Consider the following 22896-nt stretch of genomic DNA (forward strand, 5'->3'; position numbering starts at 1 on the left):
ACTGTAGCCACCACAATGCCTTATGCCAAGAAGGGGCACAATAAGCATTTGTTGAATTAAATGAACTTGAATTTGCGTTAAAGTACCACATTAAAGATATTTTTAAAACACAAAAATCCTTGCAGCTCCTGGGTGGCTCAGGCAGTTAAACATAAAACTCTTGATTTCGGCTCAGGTCATGATCTCACAGTTCATGGGTTCAAGCCCTGGGTAGGGCTCTGTGCTGACAGCATGGAGCCTGCTTGGGATTCTCTCTCTCCCTCTCTCTTCTGCTACCCTGCCCATGCTCTCTCTCTCTTTTAAAAATAAATAAATAAAAATTTAAAACACAAATATCCTTGGCAGGAAACACGTTCAGCTTGCAAAATCATTACTAAATTAGTATTACTAACACATATTTTATCATTTACGAAGACCTTCCAAATATATGAACTTAAATCATTACGAGGAGCCCTCTGGATAGTTAGTAAAAACCTCATTATTATCTCCATTTTTCAGATGAGGGATCAGAACTAAAAACAATTATTTAGCTATTTCTAGCATCTGCAGAATAATTATGTAGCAGCCACAATCCTAAGCACATACCGGAATCTTTTTATTCTCTGAAAGCATGAGATGGAATACACAGGTATTTCTAACAGGTGCTTAGAAGATTTTCAGCCTCCAAAAATGAGCACCCTCTCTCGCTTATGTGCTCTCTCTCTAAAATAAACAAACATTTAAAAAAATAATTAAAATAAAATTCAAGATTTCAAATTTGGGTTGTGTCTAAGTAGTTTGTTTTCCTAGAAATATTACTACCGGCATGACCTTCTTTCCTTCCCTCCCTCCCATCCCTCTATGTGTCTTTCCTTTCCTTTCCTTCTCTTTGTGTTCTTTCAAGTAAAGGTCACCAATTCTCTATAAGATTTGTAGGAGGCTCCTCTGTGAGCCTAAGTTTTCTAAAGCAAACTTGAGTTCGGATTGTGCCTCTAAAGTTCCCTTGCTGGGTAATCTTGGGGAAGTCACTCAGCCTGTGTCAGCTTCCATTTTGTGCTAGTCAAATAGAGACTATAAGACCTCAGTGAGTCACTGTCCTAATTGGAGATATCCTTCTCACGTTGCTTGCACGTAGTAAGCCTCGAATGAACAGTAGCCATTGTTTTTTCATGACGTGAGTTAACACTGGAACGTAAAAGTACGCGTTTATAGTTACTGTGAGATTTTGGCTCCTATTGTGGTCAGGAGAATTAGTAGAAATTTAACTGATAATTTCTTTTAAAAACGACCTCTTTTCCCCCATTGTTGGAAAAGAAGCCCGTGGAAGGCAGCCTCCATGTCTGTGGCTCCATTTAAATGCGGATGAGTTGGCCACGTGGATTTCAAAGCAGTCTGGTTCTGTAGACCTGTGCTCTCAACATGGGCTGATTTAGACACACTTTTATGAAGTGGGTTAAAGCTCTCTACATGTTGGGTGGCGACGGTTCTAGCTTTCTTTTTAGTAGTGATACTGTGATATACCCCATGGGTGCAGGGGGCGAAAGGTAGTAGCCGGTAAGGCAGGACCTTACTCAAGGTCTAAGGGTGGTGGCCAGGGTACTGTTACCTCGATAGATTTTATCATACATAGGATGTAGACTCCATCCTGGCAGGAAAAGAAACCGGGTCTTAATTCATATTCAGTATACTTTATTTTTTTAATGTTTGTTTGTTTATTTTGAGAGGGAGAGTATGTGAGGGGAGAGGCAGCGAGAGAGGGAGAAAGAATCCCAAGCAGGCTCTGTGCTGTCACTGCAGATCCCGACACAGGGCTTGATCCGATGAACTATGAGATCGTGACCTGAGGTGAAATCAAGAGTCAGATGCTTAACCGACTGAGCCACCCAGGGTACTTTTAGTATAATATACTGGTGTCACCCAAGACCAATATGTAGACCCAAATGCCATTCTGGTACATTCCAGTCTGTGGGGGTCTCCTCCAGATGTGGGACTGTAACACACACAACTCAGAATCAGACTCCATCCCTCCTGATGACAAGACACCTGAGAAGAACACACTGGAATGAGAATGTTTCCTGTTCACTTAAAGCCAAGGAAGTGGCTCATCCAAAAGTGTAGTTCATTCAAGTGGCCGAGGCTGATAAAACACACCTCGTGACAACAGCACATCTCTTTCTCTGGTGACCAAGAGGGCTGTCACCCTCCAGTCTCCAATCTCTTACTTGTGGACATGTCGTTCACATGTGTTTCTCTGAACCTCGTCTGTGTTCTTTTGCTAAGTACGCGCTCCTCCTAATGGAGGTGTTTTCCTCAGTGGTGTCCACACACGTTTTAGCTCTGTAGGAGAGGCGAAAGTTTTCCTCAGGCCTCTTAGGTTTCCTTACTGGGTCTGAAAATTAAACCAACAAAGACGGATTGATGGTAGAAGAACATACAAATCTATTCAATATATGTTTTGCTTGGCATGGACGCCATCATATGGAAATTGAGGCCCAAAGAAACCACTAGACTGGAGTATTTTTATGGTAGGGTGGATGAGGAGTGGAGAAATAGGATAGCTCAAAGATTAGGAGGTAAGTGTAGGAAACTCTGAGAAACTTAGCAAGGCCTGTTTGTTAGGATTCTTCTCAGGATCCCTTTGTCTTCAAAGATAAGGATTCTCCTTTCCTTCGGGCAATGGGGAAGGCACCTGTCACGTGAGGATTTTGGAACCTGATTCAGGGGAGAGGGCAGGGCAACCTTCCTGCTTCCGCTGTTTTCCCAGACTCCTTCAGCTTGAAATGCGCCATATGTCATACTGAACTCAAGGACCCCTGTTTTGTGGTGGCCTGTCCCGAACCTTTAATCACCACTAGGTGATTCCCAGCCAGGCTCTCTTGCCTAGGAAACAGTCTCCCTTCCAGTTCTAGGCTGATTGGTTTACTTTATTTTCTTGAGGCTGTCACCACAACTACCATTACCAGTAATGATGTTCGTTCTGAATCCAGAAACCTTAAAATACATGCGCAGCAGGGGCTAGTGAGGGATACGAAGGTGGGAGAGTGTTTCCACAGCTTCTGTTCAGGGGCTTGCACAAGTTGTTATCCCCTCGAAATACTGTTGTACCCGTTAGTACAAAACTTTTGCCAGGTACCCCTGACCTAGCTCATTGCTGGGGCCCCTAAACGTCCCGTGATCCAGGACGTTCCCAGTGCTGTGCTCCAGTACGTGTCCTTTCTGACTGGACAGTGCATTTGAAGAGCTAGTTATTAGATGTTTTGTGCGTCGCTTGGGTGTTAGTTCTAATAAACACTCTAATTTCACATTCTGGAAGAAGCATTTCTCCTTTCGTATCCTGGTTGTAGGGCATACTGTGGAATAGAAAAGGGGACAGGATCTTAGTTGATTGTATGACCCCAGCTCTGAGCAAGACCGCTCTCAAAACAGTGGAGATAGAAAGAAAATATCCTCAAGGCGAGAATTGCGTCCTTCAGTATATAAAGGGCCCTTCCCTCCCTCAGGTAGTCACATCCTCTTGGCTTTCTCTTCTTTCTGTCCTCGGTGACTCCAGATACCCTTCAAATGGAATAGCGTCTTCTCAAAACGTTTATTTTAAAAGCCTAAGGAAGTAAAATGTTGAATGAATTCCACGTACTTCTGACTCGCTCTACCGTTTTTGTTACAGGGTTCGTACGTTTAGGAGTACTGTGTTCTACTTGAAACTTCAGATGGTGACTCTGAGACCGTAAATTGAATGCTTTCCTGGGACACATTTCATAATCTGTCCCGGCAAACAATTTCCAAGTTCTGCCGAAGCTAATTGCCTTTATAGATCAAATTGTTAAGTCTGAGTTCCAGTTTAATTACGTGGGATGGGAGTGTGAGTTTGTCTACTCCATAAACAGTTTTGTTCTGTTGTGAAATGAATAGATTTGAAATGAAGCATGCCTTTTGGAGATTTTTGGCATTTTGTGTTCCTGCTGTGGTATCACTCACTCTTAGTCATTAAGTTGGATGGCTGTGTTCGCATCCAAAATCTGTCAAAGTAAAAACAGAGATCGAAAATCCGTCTGGAAAATGATGTCATCGAAGGGCTCAGTTGAACATTAAATAGAACCCAAGCATTTTTGGAATTTCAGCTCAGGTTTTCCCTCCTGTGTCTGGTGTCCAGGGGGAGGATTCAGTTGGCGCAGGTGGTCACTGCTGTGTCAGCAGCTGCCTTTGAATCATAAACTCCGAAGGTATTCAGGAGGATTAAGGGATAATGATGTGGTCTGGCCAGCAAAGACAAAAGACGCGGAGACCTCAAGAATGTTTGAGATTCAGAGAAGGAAACCTATATTCACTGTCAGTTGAACAAAAACCTATGCATGTCTATTGTACTGGGGGAAATGCTGAATGTTAGATTGGAATAATTGGGCACTTGGATACACAAAAATAAAAATGTAAATGACTGCATTTTGTCAGAAGGCAGACGTGAGGTTGGGCGGTGTGGATTGGGGTGGGGGAGAGACTGGAGAGAGGGAGAAGGCAAAGCAGTGAACTGAGGCAAAGTGCCATTTCTTTAAACAGAGGCGATACATCCTCTTCGAGAATATCCAGAACTTTCAACTTATACCCACTTTTTCGAAAGTGAAACAATTAAAAGCCCACTCAATATTAGTGTTTTTATTAATGATACCAAAATTCCTGAAGAACTAAGCATACCTGCCTGATCTGAAGATGTTCTTGCTTTTGTAAAGAAAGAAGAGTACTTATTTTGTCAAAGTAGTGTTTGGGTAATGAGAAATACATTTTATGTCAGGGCTTAGTATGCATATAAATATTCATAGACACACATTTAAAACTTTTATAATGTCCTGGGGCTCCTGGGCGGCTCAGTCGGTTGAGCATCCAGCTTCGGCTCAGGTCGTGATCTCACAGTTCATGAGTTCAAGCCCCACATCAGGTTCTGTGCTGACAGCTCAGAGCCTGGAGCCTGCTTCAGATTCTGTGTCTCCCTCTCTCTGCCCCTTCCCTGCTCGACACTCTCTCTCTCTCTCTCTCTGTCTTTCTCTCAAAAATGAATAAATGTTAAAAAAAAAAAACCTAAATTATACTATCTTTCTGTCATGTATTTGACATTTCTGTTTTATTTCATTTAAAAAAAAATTCTGCTTGGAATCCACTAAACGGATTTCATGACTTCTTTAATGGATTGCACTGAGGACAGGGCACACAACAGATGCAGGAAAGGCTTTCCTTGGTCCCTTGGGACTCCAGGACGATGCAAAGCTGCCAGTAACTCCTGTTCATCATGGTGACAATCGTGTTCTTTTAAGAAGCCACCTCTGGGCCCACTGCACTGCAGAGGATCTTAATTCTGACTCTAAGCCAGCCTCTTGGCTTGATACATCTAGGCAAAGTTATTAATTAATGTCCTAAGATAAGCTTACACTGTCCCAGGACTTCTCACCCCAGGGATTTTATACCTGTTCTCTTCATCACTATGGAAGCCGGTAAGAATCCACCTCAGTACCTTGTTAAGGCAAGGATGGTTTACATGTCAAGACGTCCTCAGGATCTGACCATACAGATATACACACAGACCTGCTTGATAATTCTGTTCCCACCACGTCTACCTTACCCAATGTGGTCGGACCGATTTATAGATCAATCCTTGGGTTCCAGGTACAGTGGGCATCTCAGTGGAGACAGGATCCTTATAGCACCATCAAGGCAGATGGAAATGTAATGCTTCAAGTAGTAAGGACAGAGCATAAGTCCCTGGTAGTTGGAATAGATCATATTACTCTAAGGCAAAGTTCAGGGTGAAGGAGTTTGATAAACAGTGTCACAGGCAAGTGAGGAATGTTTCATCAAGGGCTGTAAGGACCTCGAGGAATGTGCCATGGGACAGCTGCAGAGACGCAAATCCTCAGCCATGAAAGTGGCACAGATTAACAGTCATGGCCTCAGCTATTTGTGTCTTAAAGTGTCTTGGTGAGCTAGGCTGGTGGTGTGGCTTGGGCAGCGAGAGGCAGGTTGTCTCTCCAGAAGTCTGAGTTATATGTATTGATGAAAAAGCCACCTTTTCTACCTAAACTTGGGTTTCTTGCAAGGGGTCTGGGTTCTGTGGGGGACCTGTGAGTCCTCTAAGAGTGGATTGCTTATTAAATCCTGTCATTCCCCCTCTCAGTGGCATGATGGTTCCTGGGGGCAGGGTGGGGACCTGTTGAACAACATGCTGTGCTGCCTCTCGACTTAGGGGCTGTGTCTCGGGTATCTTGGTGGCTCCAGTGCCAAATGCGATGTCTCATTCATAGAAGGCACAGATTAATGATAGTGCTTAAAATTAGTGAGTGACCCAATCTCTAACGGGGTCTCTCATGTGGACCCGATGTTCAGGCTTGGTGAAGGAGGATTCTACAGGTTAGTTTGAGCAGGCTTGGGGCCAAATTATTGTTGCCCGAAAAGTGTGAAAAAGTACTGATGATAAATGAGGGATGTTCTTAGTGGAAGGCCAGGCGTGGCACTGAGGTAGAAAAAATTCTATAGTACGGCAACCTATATTCCAGATGTCCAATTGGTTGGGACAGGATGATCGTGGCGTGCGGGAGGGGAGTTGTCAGAAAAATGTTCCGTGAGTCTATTTGTTCTTTTGGTGTTCTGGCTAATTTGTGAGTGGTAGTAGAAGGAAAGGGTAATTTTTCTTCGGAGGCTAGGAAGGAGAGTAAGTAAACGCTGTAACCGTAATGAGGTTAAATGTTATGTAAGAAAAAGCTTCATAACAGGACCTATCCCTTTGATAATTACTGTCCTGTGAGAAGAAGATGTCAATTTACGAAAATCTACACACACTAAGAATATTGTTGTCAGTTGTTGGTAGAGCATTAGTTCTCTGATGAAATCCATGGTGACCGTGGAGTGAGGAGGAGGAGGAGAAAATTCTAGTTTATAGGTGTGCTCGTTGATCATTTCCTCCCCCGCAGTTTTCACCCAAGACCAAACCACCAGAAATCAAGGATAACAATGTGGAAAGCGTATGTTCCTGTAATGACTAGCTGTCGGTCTTTCTTGTCACCATAGGTAATCCCAGTCCAGACATCTCAAATGGGCACAATTTTACCAAATAGAGAACTCTTGGGCCAAGAAATACTTGTTTACCTATGTAACTAGCATGTCTTCTGACTGATCAAGCTGTTTGGTGATCTTATTTTCCATTACGAGATCTTGTCTTTGAAAAAAAAACTGAGGTATCAGGGACAGGGAAGAGTTTATTTTGAGGACGTCACTGATTTAGGATCCAGAAAGGCAGATGCTAGCATTTTTAAGAAAGTTGTTTTTCTACTTGACATCATGCTCTTCCTCTAAGATACAACTGTCTTCTGAAAAAAATGAGGCAGGAATCAAGACTCAAGATTTCTCGTGTCCTTGACGCACCAATTCTCCAACTGTCATTTTCTATTCAAAGCATTTATTAGATATTCAGGCAAATAAAGGTGGTGCATACTTATTGTAGTGATTTTTCCAATCATTAGCAATTATTCCAGTGGTCTATATTACATGACCCTTAATTGTTAGGACAGCGTCAATTAATAGATGTTCCATGTTTTAATAAAGAATGAAGGATAGCTCTTCAAAAAACTCAAGTATGAAGCGAAATGATATGATATCTGACTGAAACGATTTAGGTGAGAATTGACTTCAGAATGATATATTGTGTTTTAGTTTGCATGAACTAAGGTTCAGTGACAGATTAGGTGTTAGAGTTGGGGCTGAAAAGAAAATTGGCAGCTGGAACACAGTATATCTAATATCCATAGTAGAGTCTGATGGAAAACTAAAAAGGCGTCCTGTGAATTCACCGGAGAGCAGCACCAAGGCCGTGAAGCACCGTATTGAGTGTCGTCCAGAGCTTTTGCCGATATCAGCACGTACAGGGAGAACTGAAAGTCTAAGTGGACATTTACATATTAATGTTGGATTCTGAGAATCCAGAGACCTACATAGTAACGATCAAAGCTACCCCCCTTCTTTCCGGTAGCCAGGAGAAAACCGGCTTTGCCTAACTCGAAAAGTATTGCCTTTGGTATGACATGTTGTTTACATTTGGACATTTAGCTTACAAGTTGAATGCCTTTTCTGTGAACAATGCTAGCTAGGTAGTGTTCTAAGCAAAACAATGGCTATAATATAAAATCTCCTAAATCCTCTGAGTGGTAGGTAATGGAGGAGGGGTCGAGATAGCAAACAAAAAAGAAAGATAACTGCCAGTCATGAAGGGTGTGAGAGGTCTTTCTCACAGGGAGCTCGGCTGTGCTGTGCCTTGTAGTTGGGTTCGTCCGCAAGTAGTCACTAAATGCTGGGGCAGAAAGCGAATGGTGGTGGAGGCCCATTTATGATAGTGGTCGGGAAAGGCCTTGTTGAGACTCAATGGCAAGAACAAGACATTGACAGGGACCTTGAGGACGGTGTTCTAGAGAACAAGATGTTGAGAATAACCTTGAGGACGGTGTTCTAGAGAACAAGACGTTGACCGGGACCTTGAGCATAGTGTTCTAGATACCGGCTCTACTGGGTGCAGATCTCTGAGGGTGGGTCCAGTCTGGTGAGTACAAGCTACAGAAAAAAGAAAAACAACAACAACAGCAGAGTTTTTGAAACAGAACAAGTGTGGGTAAGACAGAAGGGGTAAGGACAAGAGGGCAGGTAGGAGCTAGAATGCAGAGAACTCTATAGAGACCATAGGAAGTTGTTGATGTCAAACTGCATCCACCAAGAAGCCATTGGGAGTTTTTAAGCAGTAGAGTGATGTCAGCTGACTTGCTACTTGGGCCGTCACTTTGGTTAGAGAAGCACAGACAGCATAGGGTGTGGGGTGCAGTGAGGGCCAGGGGCTGAGGCAGGGAGGCCAGATGGGGGTTGTTACAAAAATCCAGGACATCGTTTTGGCTTGGACTAGGGGGTCAACAGTGGAGACAGCGAGAGGCAGCTGGGATTGGCTGTTGTGTTAGAGGTAGAGGCCTTGCTAAGGTGACGATGGGTGGTTCTAGAAAGCTGGAGATTAAGCAGGGCTCGTCTGGTGAGGAACCTCATTACAAAATCATCCAAGTAAGTACCGGCAAGCCCAGGAAAGAACAGTGAAACGAAGTGGTGTGGCCAGGGGTGTTCGGGGTGGGGGAAGGTTCGGGTGGAGAAGAGGAGGAGGTGAGAAGTGGTGTGGGCAGTAGGGCACCAGGAGTGCTGGGGCCTGGCAGGAGGGAGGGACTGCGGTGGTAGTTGAGAAGTGGACCCCAGAGGTGCGGTGGGGCTGGAGGACAGAGAGGCAGGAGTGACAGGAGGTTGGAACGGGGACACTGAGCAGACTGTATGTGGTCTTGCAGGCCATTTTCAGGAGTTTGGCTTTTATCCCAATGACCGTGGAAACCTTTAAAGGAATCTGCTGAACTGCTCAGGTCGTTTCTTCTACCTTCTGTACTTTTCTGCAATTGAATTTGAAATAAGCAAATTGCAGAGCTGCAAAGTGACCTTCAGAAAACAATGAAACTGCTGGCATTTGATGGGCATAATTAGAGAGACTCTCAAGAATCAGCCTGCTTGGCCATCTTCCCCCTCAGGCGCGATCGGATGTCTCCAGGGAGCATGGCATCATTGACATTATCTTTTGCAAACTTGCACCGCCTTTGGCCACCGTCCCTGAGGCCTTTCCGTGGATCCTGGGTTTTCCAGGCTGACTCAGCCTGGAAATACACGTGGCACATGCCAGTAAAGGTAAACTAAAATCACTGATAGGAAAATTGTAGGTGTTGGGTGACAAAACCATGTCAGATGACGTCGGGAAGGTCATTAGATAATTTCCACAAATTAAATAAACAGTAGATGTTCCTCTCAAAGTGTCCACTCCCTGGGACGAAAGGATGCAAAATCACGCAAGAGAGAGAGCATGGGGAGCCCGTCCCTGGGGGGCTCACTGGGGACCCTCAGGGGAAGCTACTCAGGGAAGACAGCGCGGTAAGGGAGACAGAAGACGGGGGTCTGGTGCCATGATTTGACTCCTGGATTTGGAACACCACTATGCTGTTTGGTGACTCGGTACCTTCCCACTTGCCGGTTGTGGTTGGGTTTTCTGGGGCTTACATCTGGGGAGCTGTGAGCAATCTCTTTGTTTGCCGTTGCAAGGGACTTGGACACATCTGTTCTTTGCAACCTAGGAAACACTGGTTATTGTCCACACCAAATGACCCAGCCACAGGTGGAGAGGGGCAGGTAGAGCGACATGACTCGTCCTTCCCTCCCATCTCCACCACAGGCCACAGCGGGGCATGGATAGAGAGTCACCTGCACTGAATGCTGCACTGAATGCCTCTTGGTGGTGGTGGGACCTTGGGCCAGTCACTGAAGCCATTTGCTCCCGTTCCCTAATGGAAGCCCTCCTGGGGTTATTGTGAAATTGCCCTGAAATGAGGGCCGCAAGTGCTCATTGCCCTGTATGAGAGATTGAGAGCTGCCTGGGCTATGTCCTGAACTGTCCCCTCACCTCTCCCTTGGGACCGTAAAGGTGGGGAGGTAGCTGCTGGCAGGATGTCAACTCCAGGAGCAGCCAGAGTCAGAGCCGGCAGGAACAGGGGGGAGCCCAGCACTGGGATCTGGTCTGGGTTATGCAGGGCTGTGTAACAAACCACCCCAAAGCGTAGCTGTGTAAATAAGAACCATTTTGTTACGTGGATTAGGTTCCTTGGGTTAGGAATTCAGACACTATCGGGATGGCTTGTCTCTGCTCCATGACATGTGGGACTTCAAAGGGGGACAGTCAGGTGCTGAGACTAGACCCAGCTGGGAGTCTCCTATGCTCTTGCGTCTCCCTGCAGTGAGGGGACTTGGGGACCAGGTGTGGGTGGTGCTATCAGCCAGATCCCCTGCACATCGCTCCAAGGTGTGGCTCTGGCTTCTCACAGCCTGGTGTGGCTTCCGGGATGGAGACCCCTGAGAACCAGGTGGAAGCTTTCTGAGATAACCTTGGAAGTCATGCGGCATGGCTTCCACACAGACTGGTACAGAAGAGCTGCTAAGGCCACCCGGTTTCAAGGGGAGGGAAGTGAGGTTCCAGCTCTTGATGGGAGAATGGCAAAGGCACCACCCAGAGCAACTTGTGGCCTGGAACCTATTCGGTGGCCATCTTGGGGAAATACAACCTGTCCGAGAATTGAAGCATCTCAAGGCTGGAAGATGCCCTGAAGTTCACCCTGAGGCATCCTTGGGCGCTGCCCTCAGTCTCTTCTCCAGTGGCTTGGCCACTGCTCACCCTGTCTCTGCTGATGTGTGCTCCGTACGTGGTGTCCCCTGCCCACTGGGTGGCCCATTCCACCTTGGAGATGCTTAGACCTCTATCCACTTCCTCCTTGTACTGATGTGCCCACTGAGACCCTTGATCTCTTCCCCTTCATTTTCTCTCTCTCTCTCTCTCTCTCTCTCTCTCTGTGTGTGTGTGTGTGTGTTCTCTCTCTCTCTCTCTCTCTCTCACACACACACACACACACACACACACACACACACTCCAGAAGGTCACCCGGGGAGGCTGCTTCCTTCTGCTTCACCACAGTTCAGAGGGGATTTGAAGACAACTAGTGTGACTTGAGTCTTTTCTTCTCACAGCCTAGTGTCTCAGCATTACTCGTCCCCCTTCTGCACCCACCCCCGTCTCAGTCCTGTCCTTGCAGTGACTGCTTGGGTTGCTCCATGAAGCAGACACGCTTTGGGCTCCTCTGCAATCCCTCCTTCCCATTTTCCCATGGCTAGGGGTTTGCTTTCACTTGAAGGGTTTTCTTGTCAGCACCATGGGGTGACGTTGAGCCATGAAAACCGTTTAGAGGAATCCCATTCGTCTTGTTGGGCACTCATTTAAGAACAGACATGTGGCTCAAAGGAGACTCTTGGGGACAGTTGCCAGGGTTCTGGCCCTCCATCCCCAGAAGGAGTTGTGGGATGAGAGGCTGCCCCTCTTGGCTCTGACCCCGTCCCAGTGCCTGGAGCAGTGGACCCGTGTGGTGGGTGCAAACCAGCAAAAGGGAAAGAGCCCTCGCTGTGTGGGGCACAAAGCGTCCTTACCGTGTAAGCCATTTACTTGATAAGTATTGAGCGAACACCCAGGTGGTCTTCTGGGTGCAAGGGGGAACAGCAGGGAAAACACAAATTCCTTTGTGGAGCTGACATTCTAGAGGAAAAGGTGGTTCAGAAAAGACTGATATGGTAAACGTGGGGCTGATGCCTTCCGCTTGCCCACAGGCCTACTTTTCACTTTTCCTGGGTCCTTCCGTCTGTCCAGAGGCTGATTTGAATTGGGAGGCCTCCACTGTCTCCTGACTCCCAGCTGACCCCAGCCAACAGGGAGCCCCAGCGGGATACCAAAGGGTAGAGAAGAGAGAGGGCAGTCTCTCTGGGGCTGCCGGTGGATCCTTCTTTATCAAAAGGATTGGTTCCAGCTCTCGGTTTACTTTACCTTCAGCATTCCTTGATGCCCTTGCTTCTGTCCGTCAGCCCTCTGCTAACCTTCCTCTCCTGAGATAGCTCCTTCTGAGCTATGCGGCGTGGAGGGGTATCTCAGGCAGAGGACAGAGCCTACGCAGAGGCGCTGAGATGGGCCCGGGTGTTCAAGGTACAGCAAGAAAAGTGGTGTGAATAGAGCAGGCTTAGTGCGAGGGAGGGAGGTGGGTGGTGGGGCCAGCGAAGGAAAGGAGCAGAAGCCGTTAGTACCTTGCAGCTTCTGTGGGGCCCCGTGCACATGGGGGCAGATGGGCTGACTGTGTGTTAACAGCATCGCCTGGCTGCTAGGTAAGAAGGGGGACCAAGGGGTCGGGTAGGAGTGGATATCCCAGTTAGGAGGTGACGGGGCAGGAGAACATGGCGGCTGGAAAAGCACACTGAAGAGTCACTGCGTTCTGGGTATAATCTGAAGGTGGAGACCGTGGGCGTATTGACAGAGTAGTTGTGGGCCTACAAGACGGAAGAGTCAAACGGGACTCCAAGACGATTGGACAAGTACCAGGAAAGATGCGCTTGTCATCAGTGATGGAGAAAAGTCACGGAGAGGCAGGGCTGGGAGAAGGTCGGGAGCTCCGTCTCATGCATGTGAAGCGTGAGGTCTGTGGGAGACTGTTTCAGTAGCCCTGATGCACCCCATCTCCTAAGGTTCATACCTCTGTGCAGCCCCCTCCTCTTGCATCTGGGGCCTGCTTGAACCCTCTGAGTGTAGCACAAATGATACAGGACCTGTTCCCAGGCTGGGCCTTGGGAAAGCCTGGCACCTTCTGCTTTTGCGCCCTTGGAGGCCAGCCGCCATAGAAGAAAGTGGCTCTCCCCCAGATCACCATGCTGTGGAGGAGACTAGGCATTCCCCCCAGAGAGGCCTGCGTGGGCCAGGGCAGAAGCTGACAGTCAGAGGCGTGCCCCCAGCTAGTGACCGGCTCCCAATGCTCACCACAAGCGTGAGGCCTTAGACCTTGCAGGGATCCAAGCCGACACTGAGGGAAGCCAAAGAATGATCTGGTTCACACACACTATCAAGAGACATCATAAATTGCCATTTCAGGTCCAGAAAACCATAAAAGATTTAGCTCACACATTCTCAACTGGGCACAGTTTTGCCCCCCCCCCCCCCCAGGGTAATTGGCAATGTCTTGTGACATTGTTGGTTGCCACAAAGTTCACTTTTGGGATTTAAAGCAGCTCTGGAATCCAGGGGATAGAGGCGACAGTGGCTGCTAGAGACCCAACAGCTGGCCAGGGCAGCTCCCACCAGCAAAGGATTATCTGCGTCAAGATGGCAGTGTGTTGTCCCTGAGAAAGCCTTACTTTCGCACTTAGGTATGTAGGGTAATACAGTATAAATCACTGTGGCTTTCTGAAAGGAAAGGACAGTCACATGGGGAGGAATGTGCTGTTAAGGAGATAAGTAAAAATGAGCTCAGATGAGCTAAAGTTTCTTCCAGTTTTGGTGCTTTTTGTTTGCATTTTTCTACCTTTTCCAAAATAACAGCGTTTCTGCTACCATTACGTGGTCTCTTGTAAGCTGCGAATACTCTTCTTTTCGGAGAGACTTTGTCCTGCCCGACAGCGGTGACTTATCCTCATACTACTGTTGGGGCTCAAGAACCTTCTCCATGGGGAAGCCTGGGGAAAGTGTGAGGCTGGACAACAGACCGGACCCAAACCCTACCAACGTGGAGTATGGCGTTTGCACCCTGGCTTGTTTGGGGGGGTTTCAAGAGGTTTCAGATTAGGAAGCAAGTGAGAAATATGACAAAGAGGAAGATAAATGGAACATAATATAACATCGGTGTTACTAAGGATAAAAATCTAGGCAATGAAATACACAAAAACATTCAGTTTCTCAGACACACTGGCCACATGTCACTGCTCAGTGGCCGCATGTGGCCAGAGGCTACTGTATTGGACTGTGTGCCTGTAGAATGTTGCACCATAGGAGAAACATTCAGTGGATGGTTACTGCTCTGAGATTTTTGTCCTACCCCTCTTTGTATCATCAGTGCCTAGAACCGGGCCTGACTCGGAGGCGCTCAGATATGTTGGTGAGATCGAGGCATTTTTTTTTCAAAATCTGCATGTCGTAAAGACCTTTTCTTTCCCAAACAACACTGTCACTGTCGTGACAGTGGAGCGTGGATAGCTTCTTACATGAAGTAAATCAGTTGAAGAATATGCACTCTATAATCCTATTTTTATAACTTGTTACGAGTAAAAAGAAAAAAAAAGGAAAATTAATACGTTAATTTTCTAGATATACGAAAGAAGTTATGGCTGTTCTCACGGTTAGGTACTAACAAAAGGCGGTTGTAAGAGTGGATGGGAGCACCTGGGTGGCTCAGTTGGTTAAGTGTCTGACTCTTGGTCTTGGCTCAGGTGAGGATCTCATGGTTTTGTGAGTTCGAGCCCCACATCCGTCTCTGGGCTGCCAGCACAGAGCCTGCTGGGATTCTGTCTCTCCCTCTCTCTATGCCCCTCCCCCACTGTGCATTAGCACTCTCTCTCTCTCAGAATAAATAAATAAACATTAAAAAAAGAGTGAATAGACAGTAGCATTAAGGAACATAGTAGTGAAGTACATGAGGACAAATCAGTCGTTGGCCTGATGGATACCCCATGTAAGCCATGAAATCTGTTTCCTAGGGAGTGCATAAAGTACGTTTTCTTTCCCCAAATACGGCTCCCTTGCTGAGCCACAGAGAGGAGTGTCGCCAGATGGCACAGTGTCATTTTTCTGTTATAGCTCCTGACCCAGCAATATACTTTTTCCCACCTCGCCTTATAGAAATTACTTTTGTTCATGGCAGGAGTGATCTTCACCCTGGGAACGGACCTAGTGACTGTGTCCAAATCTGAGCTCTGACACACTGAATGATGACCCTTTTGCAGCCTTACTTTGCTCTTCATTTGCTGGCTGATGAGCTCCCAGATGCTGGACCAGAATTCAGTCCATAAAATGAAGACATTCCGTTTGACAGGGGCCGAATCTAAATGACCGAAGCAAGGGCGCGAAAGCATGAGGCAGTGCCTTCAGACTCACCCTAAGACCATGTAACCCACAGTGAAAATCAATCTGGTTTCCAAATGAAGATCTTTAGATGCCACAGTAATTTCTACAAAAAAAGCAGGGGGAGGGGAGGGGAGGGGAGGGTATCATCATAAAAATACTAAAACCCAAACGAGAATGACACAATAAAAAGACCAGTTTAATTAGCAGCTCTGCTGTTTTATTTCATGCTCAGTTGATGGGAGAGAGAATATTTTTTTCAAACTATTAAAATGAATGAATTTAAAGATCGGAATATAATCACCCAGAAAAATGGCATTAACGAAACAGTTTTAAACGCAAGCATGATAAACCTGATTTCTTTGTGATTGTTGTGCTCATTCACTGTTACTCTTAAATCGTGATCGATTCTTGGCTTGGGGAAAATTCCATCAGGGTGAATGCATCCCTGCAGAGCTGACATCTGAAGAGGTTGAGCTGTTTGTGATATTACTCCCTTCTTCATGTTTTTTTTCTATTACTGTTTCTGTTTTACAGACCCACTATGAGAATGGGGAGTATATCATCAGGCAAGGTGCCAGAGGGGACACGTTCTTTATCATCAGCAAAGGCACGGTAAGCCCTCGAGCACCAAAGGGGGCTGCACGGTGGGGCGGGGCCTGGGGAGCATCAATGACCCCTGGAGGATCGTGCGCACGGGGCGTGAGCTGTTCGAGCTTTTCCATCTTCTGAAACGGATAGAGAAACATTTGAGAAAGGACCTCCCAAAAATGGTGCTGGAGGAAGAGTAAGTAGAACTCTGAAGACCAGAAAATAACCTGTGTTCTATAATTTAATAACCATGATGCTAGATGCCACTGACATGTCTGCATAAATGGGAAGATTCCCATTTAAATTATATAGTTAAACAAGAAACAGACTAAGGTGACTTCAGAAATTCTCAACAGGAAAAAACAAAAACAAAAATGAAAAGTTCCGTCTCATCATTAGAAGCAGTAACATAGCTATGGTAGAACACCAGGGCTTTAAAATCAGATGGTCCAGGGACTCCTGGCTCAGTCAGTTGAGCATCCAACTCCTGATTTCAGCTCAGGTCATGATCCCCAGGTTAGTGAGATCGAGCCCCGTGTTGGCCTCCATGTTGAGCCTGGAGCCTGCTTGAGATTCTCTCTCTCTCTCTCTCTCTCTCTCTCTCTCTCTCTGCCCCTCTCCCCTGTCCATGTTCTCTCTCTCTCAAAAAATAATAATAATAAAATGAAATAAAAATAAAATAAATGGCCCAAGTCTGAATCCCCCTATAAAACTTATCAGTCTCAGTATTCTTAGGCAAGTTGCTTAGCACCGAGAACATCAAGGATATAAATATATTCATGTTTTATTATGTCTTCATAAAGAAATTTTCAATGGATACTTCTTAATATCCATTAAAAGTGATGTTATAAGGGAAAGGATAAACCTATTAAACAGGATCTATTAAAAGTGATAAATTATAGGGGAAAGGATAAATATGGGGTAGACAAAGGATATGAATGAAAAATCATAATTTATGCTTTTATATTAACTTTGAAGCATTAGAAATCTACTTTAACTTGTATTTAAAAACTAAATAATAAATTAAGTGAATTGGAAAACGGCAACTTATGCAGATGTATGCTCTAACACCCTAAAAATACCTTACATTTCCTTTCATCAGTGAAGTCATAACCTTGTAAGTTATAATATATGATATTTATATCTAATGATCTGAACTTATTTTGCTTCATCATAAGGCATCCTTAAGAGGAATTTGTACATACTTAGCGACAGGGAAGGAAATGCCGGTGGAAGGGAATGTGTACAGCAGTTCTCATTTTTCTAATTGTTATTTTGAAATGTAAGTAAGTTTAGGGGTGCCTGACTGGATTCAGTGAGTAGAGCATGTGACTTGATCTTAGAGTGGTGAGTTCGAGCCTCGTGTGGGGCATAGAGCTTATTTGAAAAGTAAATTAAAATTTTGTTTCTTTATTTTAATGTTTTAATGTTTATTCATTTTTGAGAGACAGAGCATGAGTGGGGGAGGGGCAGAGAGAGAGGGAGACACAGAATCGGAAGCAGGCTCCAGGCTCCAAGCCGTCAGCACAGAGCCCCACGTGGGGCTCAAATTCATGACGTGAGATGGTGACCTGAGCCAAAGTCGGATGCCCAACCGACTAAGCCGCCCAGGCGCCCCAATTAAAATTTGTAAATGAAGAAGCGATTTCTAAAATGTAAATAAGTCTGTTTCTTCTAATTGAACAAATACGACTGACTCTCGTACTTTATGGCTCATGTGAAAAAAGGAAAGCGATTTACAGACCCACAGTGAACAGGATACGTGAAAGATTATAAATCTTGCTGGGTCACAGGTTAGATAATCCCCTCTGAAACGATTTTGACTCAAGAATGTGTCCGACTTTACACCAGTGACATGTCACTAAAGCGAAGATGGCACCGGCTGTGTTTGTATCATACCTGTTCTGTTGACGGATCGCAGAAAGCCTGGGACAGACATAGATGTCAGGTGCCAGCATCTTGAGGACATCAAGAAATGACATGTCCGACCACAGTTACAGTGAAAACTGTGTTCTGAATGGCCCAGTGTTAGAGGCTAAGAAACCTTAACATTTTGTGGTTTATGTATAAATTATTGGAGCTTTACCATTTACTGTCTTATTTCTGAACATTTGCTAAAGAATCAGGAGAAATTGAAAATCCTCATGGATATAAATGATTCAGTAGGCCACAGGGGGACTTTTTGTCCCGACAGTCTGGATTTTTTTTTTTCTTTATCACTTTGCTAATCCTTTGCTCTCATGGGATGATACATTTATCCATTTATGATGAATTTCTGACAGACTTTTGTAATTACCCCATTACTGCAAATTCCTAGCACTACCTAAAGGAACCTGTGGTTTGTAACCAGTTTGAGTTTAAAACAGGTGCATTAGGGGTGCTACTTTATGAGTTTTGTATTATGCATCAACAGAAATAACAAGGAAATGACACCGCGGGAGCCCATTCCCTTGGCAATATTTCAGAGCACCATGGGGATCCTGGGAGAGAAGTAGAAAGAATATGTTAGACTCTTTTGACACATTCAAGATGTTTTTTAAACCAGCCGTAGATTTTTCCATAACTAGTTTTTCATGTCCTGCGACTTAGCTGCTATGATTTTTAATCACATTAATTATATGATTATTAAGATATGATATTAGTATATTAATTATACTAATTCTTGTATGCGTGTATTGGAATCAGTATATAAAATCCTGAGGGGCAGGCGTTGAACCCGCTTAAGTCCCAGTGGGATGGAACAGGAGAGAAAAGTAACAAGAGCCTTCAAGTAAGCAGGCCAGCAGGTTGCAGAATTGAAATTTTCTGAATCTCTATGCTTTGCTTTAGGTATACAGATGTAAACTTGTTTTCTTATGTGTTTAAAAAATTACAAAGGGTAACCCTTGCAAAGATCGTTTCCCTGTTACCCCTGAACTGGCTTTTCCTTAGAGCATGTCATAAGACACCCACAGGCAGCTAGAGTTACAAGTGGATTCCCCCCACTCAAGACATTCATTTAAGTGTAAGGCTTTTTATTTTCCCATGAAGCACTTGCACACAAAGGGAGAAACTCCAAAATACGTGTTTTTCCCCCGTTAAACCTCCACAAACTGATTGTTCTACACCTTGAGTAAAACGCTTACAGTGATGTCTACAGTACTTGTTGCTGCCTCTTCTAGAAGCTGAGTTAGTTCTCTGTATATTCCAGTTGCCTGGAAACATGACGTTCCTTTCCACCCAACCATGAACTATAAGATATCAAAGAATTCACAAAGGAGCAGTGAAAACTATCTTTGCCCAAATTTTGTGCGTATGGCCCTGTAGCTGTGTTACATCAAAAATTGAACTCTCTCCAGAAAGAAGTTGAGCCAAGATTGAACAGGATTGTTAGGCAAAACTTCAGAGTTGCAGTAATGATTCAAATACATTTTGATTTTCTGATTCTGTTCAACATATCTAATATGCTACTGTTAGGAAAAAATGTGATTCGAAAACTCTTGTCCATTAAATGCCATTTAAAACCAGATGGCTTTGCTTAGAATTAATTGTTTGAGCGTGTTGGGTAAACAGATTGGTTTATCATGATGTTTGATGTTGTTGAATATGGAAATTATGGAAATTTTATTTGTATATGGGTACGTAAGAGTGAAGCATGAGAAGCTCTTCCTTGTAGACCAAGGACAAGATAAAATGAGCATTATCAGCACTTCTGTTCAATGTGCAACTCAATGCCACAGTCATTACAGTAAGGCAAGAGAACTGTCTGGAAGTCATGAGATAGAACAGTAATTATATAGGTAAATCTGGAAGAAACACATTTATATCTCTAGAAGAATTAATGAAATGTGTATGTATGTATATAATGGGACATATATAATGGGATATATATATTCATATAATGGGATAATATGTAAAGTGAGGAAATGAACTTCAGCATTGTGTATTAACATGGGAGAATTGGAGAAATCTCAAATACAATACCGCTCAAAAGAAGCAAGTCACCGAAGAATACATGTGGTATGCTCTCATTTTTATGAGGTTCAACAACAGGAAAATATCTAGTATTTATGCCTGGAATGAGTTGTGAGGGCACGTAGGCACACACATTATATTACAGACATTAGAAAGGGGATCATGACCATGAGATGCACGGCAGGCATTTTGGGAGAGTGGGTTAGGACACGCAGTGGAGAGAGACTCTAATTTACTCCCATGTTACACAGAAGGTTCAATGATCACATCCTACTCCTAGAAATCCTACATCTTGACCACACTGAATTTAATTCATGGCTCAAAGAGTGCAGGCAAACTTGAAGCTCAGAAAAAACATTCCTACCCTGTACGTGTCCCAAGCTAGCAGATACGTTGCCTAAAGTGCCCTCATTCTCCTTCAGGAGGCATTTTGGTTTGGGAATAACAGGACCAAGTTTTGAGTGCTATGTGAGGAACACTGTTAGAAAGGAGAAATGCTTTGGTTTGGGGACTTCTCGGTTTCTGTGGTCTGTTAGTCACACAGGTAGGAGAGTGATGACCTAACCCTTATTCTCCAGCTGGGTCTTTCCCATAAATCTGTAAATTCTAAGCTTCTTTTGGGTTTTTTACAGTAAACATTGCTTTGTTTATATAACCTGAATCTGTACTAAAACGTTTCGTGTTTTAAAATTGTTTTTGATTAAACATGTTGGTTGAGTACACTGATACTGTTTATTGAAGTCTTCAGTATCAAAGATCAATTTTAGATGTCCCCCTAAAAATCTCTAATTTTTATTTTGATTCTTAATTTTTAAAATATGTGTATGGTTTTAAAATAGAGTTTAAGGGCGCCTGGGTGGCCTAGTCGGTTAAGCGTCTGACTCTTGGTTTCGGCTCAGGTCATGATCTCAAGGTTCATGAATTGGAGCCCCACATCGGTCTCTATGCTGACAGTGCGGAGCCTGGTTGGGATTTTCTCTCTCCCTCTTTCTCCACCTCTCCTCCACTCACATTCATTCATTCGTTCGTTCATTCATTCTCTCTCTCTCTCTCTCTCTCAAAATAAATAAATAAACTTAACTAGTTTAAAAAACTCAAATCACTAGACCCCACATATGTCTTTCAGAAAACAAGTTAATACATAGGTAAGTGAAAACATTAAAACACACACTCTTATTTCTCTAGAAGGAAAAGAAGTTTCTGCTCTAAATAGCGTTTCATAGCAACAATGAAAGAGCAATAGTAGTGATAAGGGGATATTTATTTTACAACCAAATGCATGAATTTCTGAAACATGAGTAGTAGAAGAAAGGGAGAAAATATGAGGAAAGTCATCAACCTTTTTGAGCACTTACCATTAAAAGGATGCTTTTCACATGAGATTTCCTTATTTAATTCATACATGCACATACCCTCTTTTGAGATAACTCTCCAATTTTTTAGTTGAGGTGATGAGGTAACACGGGTCAGACAGACCAAGTATTACTGTCTTTAAGGCTCCATAAGTTGGGGTGCCTGGGTGGCTCTGTCGGTTAAGCGTCCGACTTCAGCTCAGGTCATGATCTCACGGTTCGTGAGTTCGAGCCCCGCGTCAGGCTCTGTGCTGACAGCTCAGAGCCTGGAGCCCATTTCAGATTCTGTGTCTCCCTCTCTCTCTGCCCCTCCCCTGTTCATGCTCTGTCTCTCTGTCTCAAAAATAAATAAACGTTAAAAAAAAATTTTTTAAAGGCTCCATAGGTACTCCTTTCCCCTAGCATTGTGGGTCATAAAGTACTTTGTGGTTTAAGGGAAAATAATAAGTAATATAGGCCAAGGTTAGAGAGGCTATCTCTGCATATTTAACTTTCTCTATCCTAACTTATTTTTTTTTTTAGAATTAAAGATGCAAATGTCCATGCCTGATGTCTGCATATTTAGAATGATTCATTATATGTAAAAAGAAAAAGTGTAGAAATTGCAACTTTAAAGGAAAGCTTTTCTTCTTGTTCTTTGACCTGCTTATCTTTTCACATATATGGATTATGCAGATAGGGTATTCTTCACACTTATCATATAAGCAGAAAGTGGTCTATTCAATAGGTGGCCCACTTTTTATGCCTCTGTTCCTGCATTTCAGTAACATTTTTGTAAAGATATTTCAAAATCCACTGAAATCTTTCCATGCCTTGCATAAACCTGGCATTTCAAATTTTTAATCTTTTTGTTGTTGTTGTTAACCACAAGACAAATGTACAATTATATAATGTATCTTTATATCTAATTTTGAACTAATGATCTTTTAGTATATTACACCTTAGTTCATGCCTTTTTTTTTAATAGTCAGGACTGAAAGATAATTTTGTTGCGTTGCCTATTGTACAGTTGAGAAAACCGAGGTTCAGAAATAAAACAATGGATTCATGTCTTTCAAAGTTTGGTCTATGGAACATTTGCATCTAAGACACCTATATTAATCTTTTGAAATGCAGATTTCCAAGTCCCAATAGATTAGAACCTCAAGAATGACAGTCAAGTAGCCCTTATTTTATTTTTCTCTTCCAAGCTTTTACTTAAATTCCAGTTAGTTAACATACAGTGTGATGTTAGTTTTGCATGTAGAATTTAGTGATTCATCACTTGCAGAAAACACACAGTGCTTATCACGGCAGGTGCCCTCCTTAATCTCCATCACCCATTTAACCCATCTCCCCACACTCCTCCCCTCCATTAACCCTCAGTTTGTTCTCTATAGTTAAGAGTTTGCTTTATGGCTTCCCCCTCTCTCCCCCCATCCCATGTTCACCTGTTTTGTTTCTTAAATTTCACACATGAGTGAAATCATAAGGTATTTGACTTATTTCACTTAGCATAATATTCTCTAGTTT

General features: G+C 44.0%; 1 protein-coding gene across 3 annotated transcripts in view; it reads left to right on the top strand.

The window, feature by feature from the left end:
* Nucleotides 1-22896, top strand: part of PRKG1 (protein kinase cGMP-dependent 1) — a 1260290-nt gene that overhangs the window by 1020269 nt on the left and 217125 nt on the right. For all 3 annotated transcript variants that reach the window (XM_078434117.2, XM_078434116.2, XM_078434118.2), the window contains exon 6: nucleotides 16025-16102. In XM_078434117.2, the coding sequence (XP_078290243.1) occupies nucleotides 16025-16102 (78 nt within the window). The remainder of the gene's footprint in view (nucleotides 1-16024; nucleotides 16103-22896) is intronic.

Source organism: Panthera onca, chromosome D2 (genome assembly GCF_046562875.1).
Source record: "Panthera onca isolate mPanOnc1 chromosome D2, mPanOnc1 haplotype 2, whole genome shotgun sequence".
NCBI lineage: Eukaryota > Metazoa > Chordata > Mammalia > Carnivora > Felidae > Panthera > Panthera onca.